At 40.2% G+C, this 22265-nt stretch overlaps 1 protein-coding gene across 1 annotated transcript; it reads right to left on the bottom strand.

The window, feature by feature from the left end:
* Nucleotides 1–365: 365 nt before the first annotated feature.
* LOC110547840 (cytochrome b-c1 complex subunit 2, mitochondrial) lies at nucleotides 366–22265 on the bottom strand. Its single transcript, XM_021635652.2, has 14 exons — nucleotides 22112–22265; nucleotides 19907–19990; nucleotides 19656–19805; nucleotides 19384–19448; nucleotides 17765–17821; nucleotides 15932–16056; nucleotides 12806–12903; nucleotides 10410–10467; nucleotides 8956–9051; nucleotides 8483–8682; nucleotides 5786–5866; nucleotides 3584–3660; nucleotides 1797–1950; nucleotides 366–611 (listed from the first exon to the last, which is right to left on the bottom strand). Exons 1-14 carry the CDS (start codon nucleotides 22142–22144, stop codon nucleotides 528–530), a joined length of 1362 nt encoding a protein of 453 aa, XP_021491327.1. The 5' UTR covers nucleotides 22145–22265; the 3' UTR covers nucleotides 366–527.

Raw genomic sequence — 22265 nt, forward strand, 5'->3', positions numbered from 1 at the left:
GGAGAGAAAACACTGCCACAAAGAAGGAAAGTTAGACATAAATGAAGGAACCGGCTGAGAGGATGGTCCTTAGAAATGTCATTTTACTGCAAAGGGGATAAAACCCAGGCCGTTCGTTCAATTACTGTTATCCCCAAATGAGCAATTAATTTTAAACTTGTTTTTATTTTAAAAGCCACCAAAAATAATCTGGAATTTTTTTCTTTTGGAGCTCCTTAGCCTCACTTCAAAGTTTCTGAAATTTCTTAATTGAGTAATTGGTGAACTCAATTACTATATTACTGTCTTCTTGAAAGCATTTACAACAAAGATCTTAGCATATAATAAATACCTGTTGACTGCCTAGGAAGAAAGCAAGAACGACATTTACACACAGTGCTTTATTGGCTCTAGGGCAGCTGGGAATAACTATCCACATATCTGCTTTTAAGGTTTACTTCACTGAGAAAAATGTTGAATGTTAAATTAAGACCTGACTCTGATGTGTCTGCTGGTCTGGGCTGAAACTTGAAGATAATGCATCTGTGTTACAACTCGTCAAGAAACGGTGTATGTCCCAAGTCTCCACTTGCTGCCATTGACTTCTTGCCAGAAACAAACTTTTTTGCAGCCTTAAATAAAACATAGAAAGTTAAATAATGTTATCACCACATATTTTATTTATGGACAAGACACTGTAAGACAGCAATTCTATAATACAGCCTCGTAAGACATGGAAAGACAGCTACCGGTAGGCTGCACTTTGCTTTGTATTATGATGGCGAAAGCCCTGGGTCAATCAAAACATCCTTATTGTTAACATAAAAGTAAATTTCAATGCTTGGTGTCCCTTTATTTTGGAAGAGGGGCTGTTGGTGGTGGTATTGAGAGAGTATGTATGTAATCTAGGCTGCTCGAAACTCACAATCTCCTCACTTTAGCCTCTAGAATGTTGGCTGGTTCTAGGCATCTGTAATCACGCCTGGCTTTCTGGTAGTCTCCACATCACTATTTCAAATTCAAAGTATATATTAAGTGTACTAGCATAGGGCACAACTACGTAGAGCAGGAGCTCCTCCATTATCCCAGGTTAGCCTTTCTGATGCAAGAGAAGGTGGTGGAAGTGGGTGAGCAAGGATCCACACAGCCCTTATATGTAAGTACACTATTATCACCACACAAAGGTGGGAAGATGATGGTTCAGACACCTACAAGAGAAAAGGGGGTGGTGTCTTTACTGTAGAAGCTCCTCAGATGGTAGATTTATACCGGAGTTCACCTTATTAGCACTCAAACAACTCAATCTTTTTTTTTTTTTCTTTTTTCCTTTCTGTGGTGTTCTGAGACAGGGTTTTTTCTATGTAGCCCTGGCTGTTCTGGAACTTGCTCTATAGAACAGGCTGGCCTCAAATTCAGAGATCCACCTCCCTCAGCCAGCACTGCATAGCTGTAACAACTCCAATCTTGTAAAAACAATACCATTTAAGAGGGGATGAGGAAAACTAGCAATAGAAGGTCTTAGGCTGAAAGAACATAGACATGGTAAAAGGACTGGCAAGGTGCTTCTTGTGTTGAAGAGGAGCAGCAAGTGGATATGAAACCTCCTGACCTTAAATTGAAAATGTCTCAGCCTAATAGGCATTTGCTTGAATGAGGAAGATATATTCACCCAAGCTGCTAGGAAAGCTGTTTGCAGACATGGTGAAGAGCTCTGCTTTCTGAACCAACATGGGCCCCAAGGAAATGGATGCAATTCTTCTGAAAGTAGATCACTAAGGTAAAACTATCTAAGGTTCAAACAGATTTCATTTGCTTACCTTTATGACATCAGCTTCAGCCACTGCATCAATATGTTGAAGGACGGTGGATGGTGGCATATAAGAACCAGCAACTAGAGCCTGTGACCCAATTTCACTCAGGAAGCCCTCTGAAGTCTCCATGGACATTAGGTACCCAGCTTTCAGTTTGTTCCTGTTCAATAAAAGGCAGGAGTCAGTTTATCTTTCCATCTATCTATTTTTCTTTCTTCTTTCTTTCAACAGCAAGGCAGTAAATCTATTTCAGACAGGCTAAGAAGTCTTGTATTTATTCACTTTAGCAATATTTTTTATTCACATTATTTGGAAAGCTTTGATACAAAACAGTACTCGAACAGGTTGTCCTTTGATCTTAGAGTACACCTTAAGTAAAACTTTTAAGATGAATTTTAATCATGAAGCAATTGTTAACTTATGAGGAAAAAAAGGTTTTTATTGCTATTTTTTTATTTTTTATTTTTTTTGAGATAGGGTCTCTCTATATAAACCTGGCCGTCTGAATCTCACAATGGCTGGCTTTGAACTCAGAGATCTGCCTGCCTTTTCTTCCTGAGTTGCTAGGATTAAAGGTATGCACCTCAATGCCCAGCTATGATTATATTTTTATTTAGTTATTTTGATCTTACCTTTTCCAGGCCTTTCTAATAAGAAAAAAAAAATACCTACTTACGTGGACTCACCCACTTGGCTGATAATATATCACCCACTTGGCTGATAATTTTATACATGCACAAACCCACTGAGCATCAAATCCCATTACTCCAGTGCGATTTATTTCAATGAGGAAAGGGCATGATGGAGAAGGCAGGTGGGAAAGTATGGTACAATACAATGTCATCTGTGCCCCCACAGCTTAAACATGGCGGCAAAAGCTTCACTTTGAAATAAAACCCACTCAATTCACAACTATGCTATAAGAACTGTTATTCTTTGGAAACACGTCATCAAAGGGCATCTGAGTTATCTATGCTGGGAATGAATTACTAGAGATAAAGGTACTTGCTACCGAACATAATGACCCAAACTCAGTCCCTGAACCCCACATGGTGGAAGGCGGGAAACAATTCCTCCACGTCGTCCCCTGGCCTCCACATACATGCCATGGCATGGGTAAGCCCAGACTATACAAAAAAGAAAAAACGCTGGGGCAGCAGACATGGTTCAGTGGTTAAGAGTTACTTGTTGCTCTTGCAGAGGGCCTGGGTTTGGTTTCCAACACTCCCACAGTGATTCCTAGCCACTGTATCCAGGGGATACGAACCCCTTTCCTGACCTCTGAGGGTACAAGGCACTACATATATGCTGACAGGCAAAATAAGCACACTCATAAAATAAGTCTAAACAATTTTTAAAATAACTTATTTTTTATTTTGAGCATTGATTAGTGTTTTGTCTGCATGGATGTCTGTGTGAGGGTGTTGGATCACCAACAGTTGTAAGCTACCATGTGGGTGCTAGGAATTGAACCAGGGTCCTCTGGAAAAACAGCCAGTGCTCATAACTGCTTGAGACATCTCTTCAGCTCCCAAAGTTTTCTTTCCTTTTTCTTTCTTTCTTTTTTTTTTAATATAAAAAAAGACGAACCATCAGCAGGAAAGAAACAATGGTCATTTCTGCAGGGCTGGGAATTGAACCTGTGTCAGGTATATGCAAGGCAAGTCCCTACCAGTGAATTTCAGCCTTTCCTTTCCTTATTAATACTGTTCTTTACTCCTCGTATGAGTGTATAGCATTGTTTTTTTTTTTTTTTTTTAATGAAGTGTGAAATAATTAATATAGAAACTTACTTGGCAGTTTGGACATCTGCACGGGAAACGCTTCCTTGAGCAATCGCTTTTACTTGGTTGTAAGCAGCCTTGATAACCTAGGGCATGCAAGTAAAAAACTGGTCATCAGTGGCCAGAGCCTAGGTCTCCCAATATAATCAATGCTCCTTTACTGAGCAAAACATTTCAGGGAGTTCTAGTGTCCACTGGGAATCCCGTGGTCACCTTGTGCTCCTTAAAGCCGCTGTTTTATGCACTGTTGAGAGTTTAGTGTTAAACGGTCTGGTCTCCTGATCCTTCTATATTTGAACACTGGAGGCAGCTGGTGATGCTACGTAGAGAGGTTACAGAGCATCTGGGACATGGCCTAGTGAGCAGATGCAGCCACTAGGGCTGGAGACAGGGAGGGAGGAAATACAGCTGGTTCTGTTCCTGGTCCTGTTTTCTGCATCTTAATCCAGAAGATGTGATGCCCTGCCTCTGTGAACTCTACTACCACACCCTCCTTACCATGACAAACTGAAACTAGGAGCCAAAATTAAAGACTTTCCCTTTACATGCTGACTCTGTCACAGCACTGAAAAATGAAGCTGCACTTACACATACACACATATTACTCAAAGATACACCTGACAGGAACCACCAAGCTTCTTATAAACCTAAATAGGCATAGGGCAGAAACTGGCTGAAGAGGGTGCCTCTTCCTTGAGGAAAATAGACTCCATGTTACTACTATTTACTAGAAACACACAAACACACCTGGAACACAAGAGTCCAGAAATCAAGAGAAACTGAAAGAATCCAAAGTTTCACTGACATACATACTTCCTACATGTTTGCTGAACTAACAAGTTAGGATTTTCTCCACCTCAATCCTGGCACATTCTGGACCTGAGACTTATTCTTTGTAACCACCTAAATTCTATGACATTGATTTCCTTTCCATGTTTGTTACCCACTTCCCTGGCCATGACCTCAGACTGAGCATAACGGAGAACTACCTAAAGTCACACAGCCTCTCAAAGTCTCCAACTGCAAACCCTGGCCTCACTCTAATCACTGTCCTTATTCTCCCACGTCATCAACATCTCCAATGCCTCAACTGTCCACTTCCTCCCAACCTGTCAGGGGTCCCGGCCCACATTCATTGATCATCCCTTCAGTAACTCCTGACAATCTTTTCAACTACTTCCTACCTTCTTCCTAGTTCTAACTTGCCCACTTTCAGGAATCTGACCTGGCATGAATCCTATTACCCACCTCCTTAATTTTCAACGAAGAAAACTTACAAGCCAAACCTGATGACTACACTACAAATCCATGACCACACCGCTGCAGGTCCATTTTCGCTTTTAGTCATTCACTTCCCCAAGCCTCACACTTTCAAGTTTCTCTTACCCTCCACATAACCTAGCATTGTCTCTGAGCATTAGCTTTTGTTGCTGAGCTAAAATGTCCTTTATTCTAGATGACACTTGCTCCTCCTTTCCTAATTTGAACCATTTGTCGTTTTCTAACTTCTGTATCTGCTCAAATCTATCTTATGAATATTTTCTTCAGCTTAAAATTTTCAGGGTAAAAACTGTTTCTCTCACTCCACCAACCTTTCTTCATTCCTTTGCACTCAATGATACCATTTTCTCTTTGCTTGCTATTCCCTTCATGCCCCAAATTGTGTTGTTGCCCAGAACTGCAAATAGTTTTCTTTTCCTTCTAGTTTTTGTGGTTGTTTTGTTTTGGGGCAAAACTCAGTATGTAGCCAAGGTTGACCTTAAACTTTTGATCTTTCCACTTCCTGCCTGGTACTGGGATTAAGAGTACTGGTTCACAGGCATGTGCCACCACATCCAGTTTATATGACAATGCTGACTGAACCCAGGGCCTCATATATTACAAGAAAGTATTCTACCAAATGAGCCACACACTCAGTCTTCTTACTAAAACTGTCGCTACGAGAAAGGCCTACAAATATGCATCCTGGTTGACCACTCCTGGATTCTGAAATACAAATGTCAGAACACATGTCTAAGAAGGAACAAAGTACGCATTTCTCCTTCCTGTAGGCATTATTCTACACTTTGTAAATTTTCCCCCATAACACATAATTCAATGATATGATACCATAGAGATCTTTGACAAACCATAGTATTCAGCCATTTCACATTCAACTAAAAACATGGCAATGGTAAGAAAGCTTTGGGAGTTAATGAGTTTGTAACTTACATCACCAGCAGCTGCAGACTGGGAGATTGTGTAAATTCCAAAGAGTCCAGAATCTGAATAACTGGCATTAAATGCAGAAACCTGAAATATAATGGAACTTTACTATATAAAATTTTTCCAGGTAGAAGAGATCACAATGTTTGGATAAAAACTTGTGCTATTGTTATAGAAACAAAACATAATAATATACTTAATTCTGTTGAGGGCTGAAATGTTCTGCATAGATTATTCTTTTCAGAACTGCAAAGCTTTAAAGAGTTTTGAGTCATTTAAACCTTCCTAAAACAGCTGCTCATCTTCCTCTTTTTTGGGTTTTTGGAGCGTCTCTTGATGGCTAAGGGCCGTACAAACAATTATAGGATACAGTGATCAAGCGATATAGACTGCAGACTGTAGCACGTGACAGATCTGATTCTTTATTCTGCTCTTGGTACCATCTGTCTCACCAATCTGCTTGTACTCCTATTAACTAAAGGCAAAGGACTAGATAGAAATTTTGCCTAGTGGCCATAGCCATCTAAGGTAGCAAGAAATTTAGCTTGTAACATATAGGGTAAGTCAAGTTTCAAGCTCCCAAAGTTGACCTTGAGTGTCCAGAATAGCACTGTTCAGTATTTATGTGAATACATATACATATGTATATGTATATCACCAAAGATATTAAAAGATACAGGTTTTCAGATTCTTTTTGTTTGTTTGTTTTTTTGAGACAAGGTTTCTCTGTGTAGCCCCAGCTATCCAGGAACTCTATAGACCAGGCTGGCCTCAAACTCACAGAGATCCACCTGCCTCTGCCTCCCGAGTGCTGGGATTAAAGGTGTGCACTGCTACCACAACCCAGCTTTTTTTCAGACTCTTGAAACAGATTTATTAATTCATATCCCTGTGAATGCAGCCTGAAAAGTCCACATTTCAAACCCATGTTCTAGATGACAATTATGCACGATGAAGTCTGAGAATCACTGGTCGTTTATGTAAAGCACAAAAGAAATACACTCCAAGTTTAACTATAATTAAATTAAGATAATCCTAGACATACTTCCAGCTTCTAGTTCATTTCTCAACAAGTTCTAGTCCAATGTTACAATGAAGCATCAGTAACAGTCCCTGGTGAAAACTGATACATCAATAAAATGGATGATGAATTAAGGGAAAGAAAATAAAAAAGAAAAAAAAATCTGAAGGAGATTAAATTTAAGACAAAGATTTTCAAACTGTTCAATGGAACCCCAAGGCTCCATACAGAAGGGTTTCATAGTTTTCAAAATTTCTTTAGAAGTTAAAATGCTTGTGTTGTGCACTGTAACACATATACAATGCATATACAAAAGTTCCTCTGCTTAAAATGTTCACAACTATCGTTCAAACGTTAAACAGTGGGACAAAACCCAGAACAATGTTGACTGCTATTACTACTGTCTCGACCTCCCACGTTCTAAGATTACAGATGTGCAGCATTATACTCAGCTCAGTTACTGTCTTCTAAAGGCAGACTAAAGACCAAGGAATTACAGATACTTCGTTGACATTTCATAATTTCTTTTTCTTTCTCACTTGAGCAATGTCATGTAGGCTAGCCTTGAATTTCTGATCCTCCTGCCTCACCTTCCAAGTGCTGGGATTACAATAGTATGCCACCATGGTTGACATTTCATACATTCCTGATGCAAATATCCCATTTTAAAAGCATTTTCCTGTCATAAAAGTGTCAAAAGTTAACATGGGCAACCCATAATCCTAGTGTTTGGGAAGCAGAAGCAAGAATATTAAGTAGTCAAAGTTGTCTTCAGCTACACAGCAAGTTTTGAGACCAGTTCAGGATATGTGAGACCTTGTCTCCAAAAGAACCAACTAAAGTTATTATAAGCCTTCTGTTCTTTTTCTTAATATTTACTTTTTATTTATGTATACGAGTGCTTTATTTGCTTGTATGCCTGAATGATAGAAGATCTCATTATAGATGGCTGTGCGCCACTATATAGTTGCTGAGAATTGAACTAAGCACCTCTGAAAAAGCAGCTGTGCTCTTAACCTCTGAGCCATCTCTCCAGCCTCCCTGTTCTTATTGTCATCACTTTTGTGTTCAATTAATCTTTTGTGCCTGCTTTTTGTTTGTTTTGTTTTTCCCACTTGTTTGGAAAACAAAGAACAGCAAAACTCAGTAATCAGCCACATGAGCAAAAAGAGAGGAAGATACCAATTACATCTAGGGAAATAAGGAAAATGAAGTCTTTCTTTTAATAGCATTCTTTCTTTATATAACATGTGTATATAACTGTGCATATATGCTTGTGTGTGTATATGTATGTGCACAGATGGCTATCTTTTATCAGGCAGTGACTACACTGGTTTTTGAGACTAGGTCTCTTACTAGCCTGGAACTCAAGGCAGACTGGCTAGGGACCCAGAGACCCACCTGTCTCCACCTCCCCAGCACTGGATTATAAGCATGTGCCTCCACACCTAGCCTTCTTACATGGTTTCTGGGGACTGAAACCATGCTTGCAAGGTAGGTAGGTACTTTATCCCTCCCTCTGCTGCTAGTGTGCTGGAATACCAGGTTTGAGCCATCTAATCAAGCTTATATTTGTTCATCTTAAAATTTAAAATCAGACTATCTTTAGTAGATAATCAAGCTGTATCACAAATAACATGTTTCTGGAAGCTAAAATAGGAGATGTGACTGCTCAAACTCACATCAAAAGGCTGGTGACTTCCTTTAGCAACACTCTGGCTCAGAAGGCTGGTGGTGTTGGTGCCCCTTTTGACATGTGGTCCAGCACCAAGTAGATGCTGAAGGACACTAAATGCATTTGCTTCTGTACTTCCAATGGCAGCACTTTCTGCTACAATAGCAGCATGGACCAGGTTGTCTCCGTTTTGCTTCCTAATTTCACCTGGGATCATGTAAGGATGGAAGAGAAGAAAAGTAACTTTATTACCATTGATGTTACTCATCAGGATTCTCTATGACACAGTAGATTAGGGTCTGTGCTTTACCAGGCCTTCCCCAGTCAAAGCATGTTTAATGTAACACCCAAGACACCTACTTCTTTTCTTCTGTACTGACATAACTTGGTTCTAACAATCAAGCCAATACTGCCTCAACATGCCATTCCTGCAGATAAATGCACTGGCATATGCTATTACCTAGGAGAAAGAATATTTACCTCCACGGTATTTGGCTTTTACACCAGCCAAACCAAGGCCGCCCCTCATGTTGAGAAACTGTTCAGCAACTTGCTTTAAGACACGATGGCTTACACCTGTTTCAATGGAAGCAAAAACAAAGCTAGAGTCAATATTTCTATTTAAAATACATAATTATTAAACGCAAACAGGCTTTTAACAGACAGCTCAGCAGGCAAAAGCTCTACACCAGTCTGGAGACGAGTTGGATCCCTGGATCCCACCTGGGTGGAAGAAGAGAACTGACTCTACAGTTTGTCCTCTGTCCTCCATACACGTGGTGGTGGTGGCATGTGCTCAGCTGCTAATCATATACACACACGGAATATTATTTATAAATCCAAAAGTATGCAGATATTACAGAACTAAACAGCAAAAAACCAAACCAAACCAAACAAACAAAAAAACCCCATGAGTATTCTTGCCAAAATACTCTCTTCCTGGTATCATTTTACAATTTTAACTATTATGTTCATCTAGATGTTCTTAGGTATAGTTACTAATATATATTACCTCCCTCCCTCCTCCTTCCCTCTGTCCCTCCATCCCTTCCTTCCTTCCTTTTAATGGCATACACCACCACTGACCAGCTTCTTTTGTGGTGCCACAGGCTGAATGGAGGCCTCAAGCAGGCTAGACATATGTTCTACCACAGAGATATACTCCAAGACCCTATTTTAAAAGTGGTGGTATTCTCTTTAATGTTTCTAAATTGTCTTCCATAATTTGTATTTTTGTAAATCAGGTTATAAAATATGCTACTCTATGTATGCATCATTTATTCAACCAAAACCTTCTTAATGGACATCAGCATGTTTCTAATAGCTGTTGGAATATTGCATTGTACACCAAAGGGCAATCAAGAGAGAAAAGACAACCCATGTAATATAAGATATCTATAAGCCACATACTTGATAAGGGCGATATAGTATCCATACAAAGTTGTCAATTTTTATTATCAGTAATTCTTTTCCTTTTCAAGACAGAGTCTCACGATGTAGCTCTGTTGGTCTGGAACTCACTATGTAGAACAGGTTGGCCTTAAGCTCAGAGAGATCTATCTGCTTCTGGCATGCTAAGATTAAGGCATTCGCCTTCATGCCTACCATGTCAATAAATTTTCACAGTGTGTATTTCTCCAAATTCTAGGTAATACTGGGAAGTGCCAACTTTTTAATTTTTGCCAATCTTGCAGATTAAAGTTTTCTTAGTGATACTCTTTGCTTATAAGTTTACCTTTGTCACAAATTTTGCAAACACTGTCAAGAAGGAAACAGTAAACACTGGAATTTATTTCCAAAACAACTAGCAATTAAAATCCTATCATATAGTATCTTCTTACAGTTTTCAAAATGTTCAACCCTGTGCATATGTCACATAGCTTAAGGGGTTACTCTTGGAAAGCAAACTGACATGCAGGCAATCTCATACTTACCGAGTCCAACCAACGCCATCCTTGCACTTGTGAAGTGGTTCTGAACAAAGTAATGTAACTGAGGAAGTAAAGAAAAGCTATTAGTTATATTAAAGCATAAATGCAGAAGGCTAAAAGCATACAAGGGCGTTATTGCAGATGTCTGAATGTTGTCTTAATGGACTAGGAAGGGTACTGCTCATCACACTGTGATTTTATCACTAAAAACTGCGGCTTAACAGAACAAGACCTCCATTGTGCTCATGCTTCTACAACTCTGATGAAAACTCTAATAAAACCATTGAATTTACATATAATGAAGTGTGAGAATTGTATCTCAATTAAAACGGAATGAATGGCTACAGAAAAGTGATTAAAGCACTTGCCCTGCAAGCGTTAAAACCAGTGTGGAACCCAGAACCCATGAAAATGCCGGGTGGTCAAGGTGGCCTGCCTGTAATTTTAGCCATGGAAGGCAGACTCAGGTAACTCCCAGAGCTCTGTGTCTGATTAAAAGACCCTGTCTCAATAAATAAGGTGGAAGGGTGATCAAGGATGATTCCCAACCTCATTGAACCTCCACATGCATGTGCACGTTTCCCCTCACAAACATGCATACACATACATCACACCACAGACACAACAATGGAAAAAGAATGAACGAAAACAAGTATATACAGGCTTGAAATCAAGAATGACACTAAATTTATGCCTTTAGTATAATGACACGGTTTTAAATGGTATATCTGATTTACTGTATCTTGACACAAGTAACCATACAATGGTATACTATTCTATGAGAGACTACTAGAACTATACTTCTAACCATTTTCTCCCGTTTCTTTTCCTTTGTTTCTGTCTGTTTCCTTTTTTCTTTTGGGGAGATAGGTCTGTCCTACTCAAGTTTGAAACCAGTTTGTCTCAAACTTTACTTGCAATCAGGTCAGTCAACACCAGGGTTTCTGTGACAGTTAACCCACTTATCAAACTAATGACGCACCCACCCTAAATGTGGGCAGCAACATCCCTGGGCTGGGATCCAGGACTGAACAAGCAAGGAGAAAGCTAGTGAAGCACCAACGTTAATCAGTCTGTTTTCTGACTGTAGATACTAGCTGCCTCACACCCCATGACAGACAGTATTCTTAAACTCTGAAGCAAAATAAACTTTCTACTTCCTCTAAGTGGATTTTTTAATTTTAATTTTTTAAATCAAGAGTGTGATTATAGCAATGGGAAAGTTAACCAATGCCGTTTCTAATATATTCTGCAGAATTGTCTAAGAGAGTGTTCATACAAAAATAACATTATCACTTTCCCTCAACTTCCACTGTTTCTGATACCCACACTACAGAGGGATGAAGCTGATTGCAGGTGGAATCTTAGACTCTTTAAAAACAGTTAACTGAAACTGGATACAGTAGAGCACACCTGTGTTGATCCTGGCACACAGGAGGCCAAGGATTCTGAGTCTGAGGCCAGTCAAGGTTATTATACAGAGAAAAAACAAAAACAAAAACAAAAACAAAACCCAACTACTCATTCATCCAACAAGCCTCACATGCCTACAACATCAGTGAGATTTGGGAATCTTGGTTTATATGACTACCTTAGGCTAAGCAGACAAAAAGCAGGACTAGCATTTATCTTATTATGAGTAATAAGTGCTACCTCCAAGGGGCTAAAGATTTGTTTTGGGGGCAGGAAAAAAACAACCTCATTATATAGGCAAAGTAGCTATGTACTGGTTTATAAGCAGAGATACACTGTTCTACACTGCAGAGGTACACTGTCTACTGGAGGGGTACAGAGAGTGACTGAAGTGATTCTGACAGGAAACACTGGCTGAATTTTCACCAATTTATCAAGAAGCTATGACCTAAATGAATAGTAAACATCTGCTGAGTCACCTTAGATGGATTTTTATGGATGTTTTTCTACTGAAGCTGAATTGCTAAGGTATTGGCAATGTCTTGGCTAATTTCCTTAGTCTTCCCTTAGTCTAGGAACACATTAAGAAAAAATGAACAAATCAAAACATTAATGGCCTCTGAGAGTACCAAGATTATCATAGTTAACACCTTAGTATTTGTCTATGAATAGTTTTTTGCTTTAAATGTGATTTTTTTGGCCTATCCTAACTCATAAATTGCCTTTATTTACAATATGCTATGAAATGTTTACATATTTGTAAATATTTTTACTTCTTTTAAAAAATTAATTGTATTAATTATTATGGTGTATACGAGTCCAGGTATGACTGTGCCATGGTGGCCAAAAAAATAACTGGGGAGTTGGCTCTCTTCTTCCATGGTGGGATGTGGGATCAAACTAAGGTCACTGGATTTGTGTGGATTATGTGGTCTGGTGGCTAGGTGTGAACATTCATGAAATGCAAATGCAGTTCCATCACTTACTTCCTCTGAGGTTACTTTCCCTACCCGATAGTCAGGACAATACAAGGGATTAGCCAAGGCATTCTTGTAGGCAACATCATGCAAGTCCTCAATGACACCTGAAAGACAGACAAACAACAGGTACTCAAATGTATGGACCGCTATGGTACTTTTAAACAACAGCAATAAGACTATACAGCTTTGCTATTCAAGCTTTCAGGGACTTGAAATTTGTTACCACATAACTTCTAACAACTTGTATAGTTGTGCCTGCGGAATGCAGAGAAGAGGAGAGCAGTTATCTCTGCAAGAAAGAACGCTTCACCGAACCTGAATCTGACTGTGCTTCCAGGTTCTCTCCCTGGGTAACAAGGGCATTGCCAGGACACAGGGAGCTGTGGAAGCACCAGGCTTGTTTTGGGTAGTTAAAAGGTAGCACTGACCTGGACTTACTCTTTCCTGGTGCCCTGGCACTGCTGTCCCTGCCTTCTGTGCCTTCTCTCTAACTATGTTTCCTATATCTGTTCATTATTTGGGCATACCTCCTGATGACAGGCACTGTGCTAGTTGCTAGAAACAAAGATGAGTGGCTACAATGGCCACAAAATGTCAAGGGGAAAAAATTATGAAATAAAATTGTTATGAGTACAATGTTAGCAGTGAAATATGCAGTTGGGCATATGGAACAACAGTGGGAAATGGAAAAGTGAAAGAAAGAAAATCTGGGAAGAGTCTTCTAGAATGATTGAGCAATTCCCAGGTGAATAATTTGTGAATAGCATAAAATGCAGAGGAAACAGATAAAGAAAAGTCTGACTTGGAGTGTGTGTGGGTTTAGGATGGGGTGGGAGTCAGTGCTGGAAGAAGAAGATATTTCTTTTTTTTTTTTTAATAATTTATTTAATTTTATTTTATGTGCATTAGTGTGAAGGTGTCAGATCCCTTGGAATTGGGGATTGGCATTACAGACAGTTGTGAGCTGCCATGTGGGTGCTGGGAATTGAACCTGGATCCTTTGGAAGAGCAGACAGTGCTCTTAACCACTGAGCCATCTCTCCAGCCCTAGAAGAAGATATTTCATAGCAGGAAAGAAAGGCTTTGTAAAGTCTTCACTGTTAAGGAATGAAAGATGTTTAAAAAGATAGGTATGTTTAACCTGATTTAAACATTACACACTTAGACAAGTATCAAACATACACAGTTCCCATTAATAAGCACAATTTTGTATTAATACTACTAATAATAAACTAAAAGAATAAGGATGGGGCCAGATGAAAGCTATAAAGGTTAGACAAGAGTTCTGAACTCTAACTTAGAAGTTATTTTTAAAGGATGTTCATTTGGTTTTCAAAGCAGAAAGATAACTGGCAAGGAACTAGGAAGCTGGACTAAATTAGTAATCCTAGAGGTGAAGGTGGAAGCAGCCAGGAAATGTAACAGGACATGTTTGGTCAGAAAAAGAGGAAGGCTGGAACCCTGGTGCTGAGAAGCAGCCACCCTGGACATGTCAGCCATTTTGTCTACAATTTTTGTCATTTGATCACATTCTTCTGTGATACAGCATGATAAATCAGCCACACAAACCTCTAAGGTGAAGACAGGTTCTTTCTCTAGAGTCCTGTACTTGGTCCCTGGTTCCACTCAGAGCCACCACAGCTGGTCCTTGTTCTGGTCCACCTGCTCATTTTTGCTTTTATCAGAAGCTGTGTAATGTCTAAAAGCCAGTGGTGCGTGTTTACAGATTTGCTTTGCCAAATATATGTTAAGATTATATAATCAAACATCACAAATATCAATGCGAATTAGTTATATTAAAAATTACGGAGTGTTTTTTTTCCTTAAAAACAATTTTTATACTATATATCTTGCTCAAGTTTTTCCCACTGACTTTCTGTTCTTTCTATCTCTGTAAAAATAAACAAAAAACAAGCTCGGCGCCATGGCGCACACCTTTAATCTCAGCACTCGGGAGGCAGAGACAGGTGGGTCTCTGAGTTCAAGGCCAGTCTGTTCTATAGAGCGAATCCCAGGACTGCCAGGCTACACCTTGTCTCAAATAAACCAACACACACCTAGAAACACACATATAACCCCAACAAAAACAGAAACCAAAATAAACAAGCAAAAAACCCAGTAAGACAAAAAAAAAAAATATGTGGGGTGTGCTCTGGAAGTGAAAGGGTTAGACTAACTTTGTAACCTGTATGTCTTCTAAAGCCTATAGTTTTGAGTTTTAGGTTCAGGTTAAGCCTCTTAGCACCTTTCCAGAGAATGGAGAAATGTGACCCCATCTATGAGGACAGATAGAAAAAAAAGCAAGCAAGCAATGACCTTCACTCAGCAAAAGAAGGACCAGACCCTTGTCTTCAAGATAGTGTTTCTTAGCAACGAACCCAAACTGCTTCTGAGTAGCTTTTGACCTCCAGCCAAGAGCCCACAGCCCTAATCTTCAAGGATGAGCTAACCACCCCCACCTTTAATTGCAGCTGCATACACACTTGGCAGGACTGGCCAAGCTTGAGCACCTAAGACTAACCAATTATCTTACTTTATAGCTTCCTCATCCAATCCTAAATTGCCAAAACTGCAACTTCAAATCTCCCGCAATTTTTCTTTTAAAAACCTAAGGCCTTTGTCTCCCGGTGCCACTCTTTGCTGACCAGCAGGGGTGACCCCATTGCACAATGGTTAAATTAAACCTCTTGCTTTTGCAATGAGTTGTGTGGTCTGTGAGAGTTTCTGGGAAAGGTGCGATCTTGAACTCCTGAGCTGTGAGACCCCAGGTCTTACAAAAGGACCCTCTAAGGGGGAAGTGAGTGACAGCAGCAACACGTAAGAGCAAACTGCAACAGTAGGAGCATACAACAAACTGCTGCTGGGTTTGTCCTAAGCAAAAGCAAAACCAAAACCAAAACCAACGTGGTGGGGAAACATGAAAAGCCTGTAAAAGTCTACTATCAATTTGCCTGTATCAAGTGAAGAAATTAACAACACAAATGTTTAGTAATAACAGAACAAGTAAGACTCTTGGGTAACAGTGCCCATTTTGGGAGATATTTCCATGTCCACACAGGACTTTCTTTACAAACTGATCCTCTCAAAACTATAATCTTGGAAACAAAAAGCGGAATCTGCAAATGTACTCACGAGTCTGTGAATTCTTAAAGGCAACAGCTTTGTCAATCGTCAGCTGAGACTGAAGGGCAGCTACTTCCCAACGGCGAAACTCTGGTGCTGTGGTGACATTGAGCAGGAACTCCATCAGGATTTCACTACACAACACCAGTGAAGAGGAAGAGGTCAAAAACATCTCCTGTGTTATGAATCATACCTTTGATCTATAGGTGGAGGCAGAAGAACTTTTCTTTTAGGCTAGCCTGAGCTACGAAATAATACTTTGAAAAATAATGCCTTGAAAAATCAAGGGTGGGAGCTCAAGGAGAGAAAGCTAGCTTGATGTACCCTAAGGTTCTAGGTCAGTGGTTCTCCACTTTCCTAATGCTGCAACCCTTTAACACAGTTCCTCATACTGTGGTGACACCCCACCAAAGTTATTTTCATCACTACATCATAACCGTAATTTTGCTACTGCTATGAATAGCAAGGTAAATATCTGTGTTTTCCAATGGTCTTAGGCCATTGGACCCCTAAAGGAATTGTGACTCGCAGGTTGAGAACCACTGCTTTAAGTGATTTCCAGGACCACAACAAAATATAAAATCAACATTTAAGATAGTTAACTCCTGGGTCTGCGGAATCTTTTAGGTTGGGGAGATGGCTCAGCAGGTTAAAGAACATTGGCTGATCTTCCAGTGGACCCAGGTTCAATTCCCAGGACCCATATAGCAGCTCAGAACCATCTGTAACTCCAGTCCTAGGGGATTTAACACCCTCTTCTGGCTTCCCTGGTTACCATGCATGCATGTGGTACAGAGACATGCATGCAAGCAAAACACCCGTATACATAAATAAAATAAAGTAAAAGAAAATGCTTCTTTTAAGAGGTACGAAACATTCAGTAGGTTGTGTGAACAAGTGTCATATCACTATAAAGTAAGTTGAATGTGGTCCCAGAGACTTTGGATATTGCCTGTGGGGGGTTGGGGGTAAGATACTGAACTATAATCTTAATTGTGGTTAGGAGCCCAATCCATACCAGGTTTGTGAATAATATTCCAAAATAAAAGTCTAAGGTCACAGTGACAGAGTCAACTGAGTAGTAGTTTAGTCTTTGTGTTAGACACACACACACACACACACACACACACACACACACACACACACACGCACGTTAACATACAAAGTATTAGGTTTCATCCTGGCATATTAAAACATTTCCTCCCGTCTTCTCCTCTAGTCTGCCCTCCTCCACCTGCACTGTTCCGCAGCCAGTCACTTCCTTTCACATCATAGGTGTTTCACGGTCCTCCCTGCCTTCTTCAACACCTTGCGGCTCCCTTTTCAATGTCATGAACCACACTCACTCTCCTGCACACTTGCAGAAACATTAAAAGCTAGGACCTACTGAGACAATATAGTATTTATCTTCTGAGTCTAGATCACCTTGTTTAATATAAACTTGATATTTTTTTAAAAAGTAATGTTTCTATTTTTATTATAAACTTTTTTCTTTAGATTTTAAAAAGTTTTATTATGTATGTATCTCTCTGTATAGGTTCATAAATTTGAGTCCAGGTACCTGTGGAAGCCAAAAGAGGGCGTTAGAAACCCTGGAACTAGAGTTACAGGCAGTTGAGAGGCTCCAGATGTGGATGAAGGAACCAACTTCTGGTTCTCTTCAAGAACAGTCTGCACTCTTAATCACTCACTAAACCATATCTCTGGCCCCCCCAATTTTTTATTCGCTGAACTTTTTATATAATAGGATAGAAGATTTTTATTATATTTTCACATGTCATTGTACAATCTGCCCCTCGTATCCCCATAAAAGCAGATGTTTTAATGCATGCAAATACTCACATATCATTCCGAATGCCTTCTACAGTGTAAGCCATGTTTTCCCTTGACGCAGTTACACTGAATTAAAAATAAAGTACAGTGAATTGTCGGAATTAAAAAATAACTTTTCTTACATATTCTTTGTTAAAGCACCAATTCTTTGTACTACCAGTGAAAGTAATATCTAGTCAACTAAAATTTTAAAGTACTTTGAAAAATGACAAATAAATCCACCTTAAAAAGTAATCAAATTTTGACTCATGGTACAACTTGGATGAACCTTGAGGACTTTATGTTAAGTAATTTACTATGAACATTTTGTGTAATTTATTCATGCAGAGAACAAAATGACAGCAAATATAAAGCTAACATTCCAATAAAGGACAGTGAAAATCAGAGAAGAGAGGATGGTGCCACGGAAAAAGGGAATAAAAGGCGACAGTTTCCTGGACGGCGCTTCAGCTGAGTACAACATGAAGTTCAAGAGGCGGGTAGTGGCAATGATCAGCCAATGTCTCAAGTGTCAGTTAGTGTTATGGAACCCCAAATAGATTTAAAGTGGCAAATTTTATGTTCCACATATTTTACAATGAAAACCAAAAGGGCAAATACTCAAGACACTTTTGTATGCTTTAGATAACAATTGCCTTATTCTCCCCAGCTCCAGAAACCCTAACCCTACATACACTGTCTTTGAACTCTTTCCACAGGTGCACATGCTTACTTCACTTCCTAAGTGCTGTTTTAGAAAGGGTTATTTTATTTATGTGTGTATGTGCCTGTGGAGGCCAGAAGCTGGTGTGAGATGCCCCGGAGCTGGGGTTACAGGGCTCCTGGAGGAGCAGTACGCATTCCTAACCACAGAGCTATTTCTAACCCGCAGACTATCAGCTCTTCATAGTCCCAGCATGGCCATCACTCTATCCTTTTCTTGAACTGGACTTTCAGCTTCCGGTCTTTAAAAAATAACATGGCATGGCACCGTATCACCACACTGATGATACTGTTTCGGTTTCCTCTTTCGGGAACAGCCTTTTTTACCTTTTGTTCCCTTTTCTTCTAGTTGTTGTTTTTTTTCCTCCCCGATTTATGGTTTTTACTTTTCCCAAGCAGAAATCTTTTGCGTATTGTATATACTATAAATATTTACCCCCAATGTACAGCCATATTTCACATTTTTGATGAATATTCACCAATTTCCCCCTTCTGTTTAAGAAATATTTAATCCCTTTATTAACAAAGGGAAGTCAGCCTATAACTGATCATTTCTGTGTTCCCCCACCTCCTTTGAGACAGGGTCTCACTGTGTCATCCTGGCTGGCCTGGCGCATACTGAGATCCACTTGCCTCTGCCTCCCAAGTGCTGTGATTAAATGCATATACCATCATGTCCAGCTTCCTTTACCCCCAGATTTGTTTTTAATGATATGTATAAAGCATGTGTCTGTGAGGGTGTATGTGCACATAAATGTGGCTGACTATAGCAGTCACAGAGTTGGATTCTGGAGCTGGAATTACAGTAGTTGTGAGCTGTCTGAGTGGGTGCTAGAAACCAAACTCAGGTTCCCTGCAAGAACAATGAACCTTTCAAACTATTGAACCATCTCTCTAGCCTGGCTATTTCTTACTATGCAACAAACCTTAATTTACCACCAACTGCTTCAATTCCACGGATTATCTTGAAAGACGAAGCTCCTTTGGTAGTCTTGAAAAAGAAAGGATGCCTTTTTAAAATAGTTCTTCAATGACACGTCTACCACACATCACACTATGTCAAAATCTATTGTCTTAACTGTTATTAGCAGATCCAGGACTTTACTAAATCATCTCCTCAGCCCCTTATTTTTTTCTTCCTTATAGGCCCAAGATCTCACACATCATTTCCAAACACTGAGGTAATAAAGATACTCACCAAAGTAGATGCAAGACGTAGTAAATGAGCAGTTCCTAAGTTGCTGGAGTCTTCATATCTACTGCCTACTTTAATGAATAAGCCAATTCTTGATAGAGGAGCATAGTTTTCCAGAGAAGCAATCACCAAACCATTTGGTAATTTGGTAAACTGTAGTTAAGACAGAATAGAGATGTGACCAATGCTTGTATGTAACGAGGAATTTAAGTCAAGTGAATATGGACTCCAATGAGCAATTCAGTAGAACTAACCTCAAGACCCTCAGGCTTCAGAGGCACTCTTCCAGGGGATGCTGGAGTTTTAACCTTCGGGGCAACTTTGAGGGAATAAAATCTCTAAAAACAACAAAGAGAGGTTATGTGTGCTCTCGTAAGAACAGTCTTTTTACATGTAAAAGCAATGCATCAGCACCACCACTCAATACAGTGATCTCAAGTAAATCATCACCATCATGGGAAGGTCGGACAAATAACTCTTTAATTTATTAGAGGTTCAATCCACCCAAACCATTTTTTTTTTCCTGTAGACAACTTTTCTTTACTCCCTTTCCCTTCTTGGGAAAAAAAAAATTTCAATGTGTCCAGGATGACCTCAAACTCACGATTCCTCTGGGTCTACAGGTTTATACTCCTGTGCCTGGCTTGAGTCACTGTTAAACTTCTACCTATTTGTGATTTTTAGAGAATAATGAGTTTTTTATGATCTTTAAAAAACAATAACAACCAAAAACTATGTGTTTTCTTACCCTTTGATTATTTTATTAAAATTTTAAGTGTTTCTTTTTAGTTGTAATGTTTTCAAAGTTTTTGAACAGTTGGATGTTTTAAGATTTCAGTACTATGGCTTCCTTCATTTTTCAGTCTCTTTATTTTCCATCTAAAATAACCTTTATCACCTTGATCACGTAAGGATCTTTTCTCAAAACCCCTGACACCTCCATTATATTTGCATCCTCTTATGTGCTGTTCTAGGCATAGTCAATCCAAGGAAGGGTCCCAGCTTCTTTGGCCAAATATCTATGTCATCCTAAGATCAACAAGGGATTAAGTTAACAGCGAATTCTCAGTATAATCCGTATAACTTGGATGACAGATCTAAATGCATTGAATTTATCTGTACACATATATTTACAAATGACCCACAAGAATACAGTTATTCCATTTATGTCTAGACTTCACAGGGTTACTAATGGACATGGCAGCAAATAAAGTCTCATGATGCTAAGATCCAATAAACGTGTTGCTGTCTTTTGCCCAAGATACCTGTAAAGTGTTCCTCCTCCGAACTGCCCCAACTGCTGTATACTGACCACTCAGCCATTAGAGCTGGATTAATCTGGCTGCTGGCTTTCATTTGTTCTTGGTATTACTGCTTTCCCTTCAGTTCTGTTTTTAAATTATGAATCATAATGAGCTCTTTGTCTTTATCAGTTTAGTTTGCCAGGTAAGGTGTATGTAGCCACTTGTGTTTTTTTTTTGGCTGTGCTTTCCCAAAATGTAATTCCATAATAACCAGCCATAGCAGCCCACATACGAATAATCCACGGTTCCATTACCAAGCAAGATTTAGGTGCTTTGGGGTGTGACATTTTAAAAATTCTGCATTTCTCTCTTTTTTTTTTCCCCAGGAAAGACTTATCCTTTCAATTATCACACAATTTCTATTTTGTTTTAATGAAACACACATCAACTTCTTCACGTGAAAAGTAGGGAAGTCCTGCCTTCGAAGGACTGTTAGCAATTGGTTGGTCTAGGTGCAAGGAAGTTTACAACCGTAAAATTCTACAATACATACATGTAAGCACAAAGCACAAGGAAACACCCTCCCCTGGCCAGGATTTTTTTTCATCATTGTCCAGCGGTCTCTCAACAGAAAACACTGGCATTTCGGTGTTGTAATTCTGCGCTGTGGGTGCTGCTGGATGTTTAGCGGCACAGCTGACCACTAAGACGCCAGAAGCACACTCCCGAAGGGTCATTAGGAACAAGTTCCACACGCAACCGGCCAGTAAGGACAAGCTAGCCTCTGCTGAAAATTAAATGCTCCCATTCTCGTCTGTGCAAAACCACTGTTTCACAGTGATAACGTGCTGACACCTGAGGTACTTTCCCTCAAGTGACAACTAAGTAATTTAGGGTTAGGGAGAAGCCTTGAAGACAGATCAAGCGCCCCGGGAGGGAAAGGCAGAGGCCCGGGTGTCGGCGGCCTCCGCCCTACCTGCTTCTCCCGTGACCTTCAGGAGTCTCCCGAGCGTCGCTTCACCGCCACCCTCCAGGCCACCCTCCTCTCCGGCTGCTCCCAGGACCCGCCGAGCCCCCCGGGCCTCAGCTCGCCGGCGGCCCGCTGATCCGCGGGGCTCACCCGAAGGGCAGACCCGGGCTTGACGCCAGGGCCGCACACTCCGTAACCAGCCCCGGGTTGCCGACAAGCCCTGCCCCGCGCGCGCCCGTGCTCACCGAGAAGGACCCTGCCCTGCTGAGGAGCTTCATGGCTCTGGTGGATGCCCTTTCCCACGGTCACCGCCGCCGGCAGCTCCGCAAGATGGTGCCGGACGACCGCGTTTCCCGGCGTGCACTGCGAGCCTGCCCACGCCCCCTCGGCTGAGCGACT

This window comes from Meriones unguiculatus, chromosome 14 (assembly GCF_030254825.1).
Source record: "Meriones unguiculatus strain TT.TT164.6M chromosome 14, Bangor_MerUng_6.1, whole genome shotgun sequence".
NCBI classification, from domain to species: domain Eukaryota; kingdom Metazoa; phylum Chordata; class Mammalia; order Rodentia; family Muridae; genus Meriones; species Meriones unguiculatus.

Bases quoted from the DNA above. Each gene is read 5' to 3' on its own strand.
- LOC110547840 (XM_021635652.2), bottom strand. From the start codon at position 22,144: ATGAAGCTCCTCAGCAGGGCAGGGTCCTTCTCG. The intron at 19,991-22,111 runs GTGAGCACGGGC...TGTTGTTTTTAG, and splicing joins GCAGGGCAGGGTCCTTCTCG to AGATTTTATTCCCTCAAAGT. The intron at 16,057-17,764 runs GTGAGTATTTGC...GGTGTTGTGTAG, and splicing joins GAAGGCATTCGGAATGATAT to TGAAATCCTGATGGAGTTCC.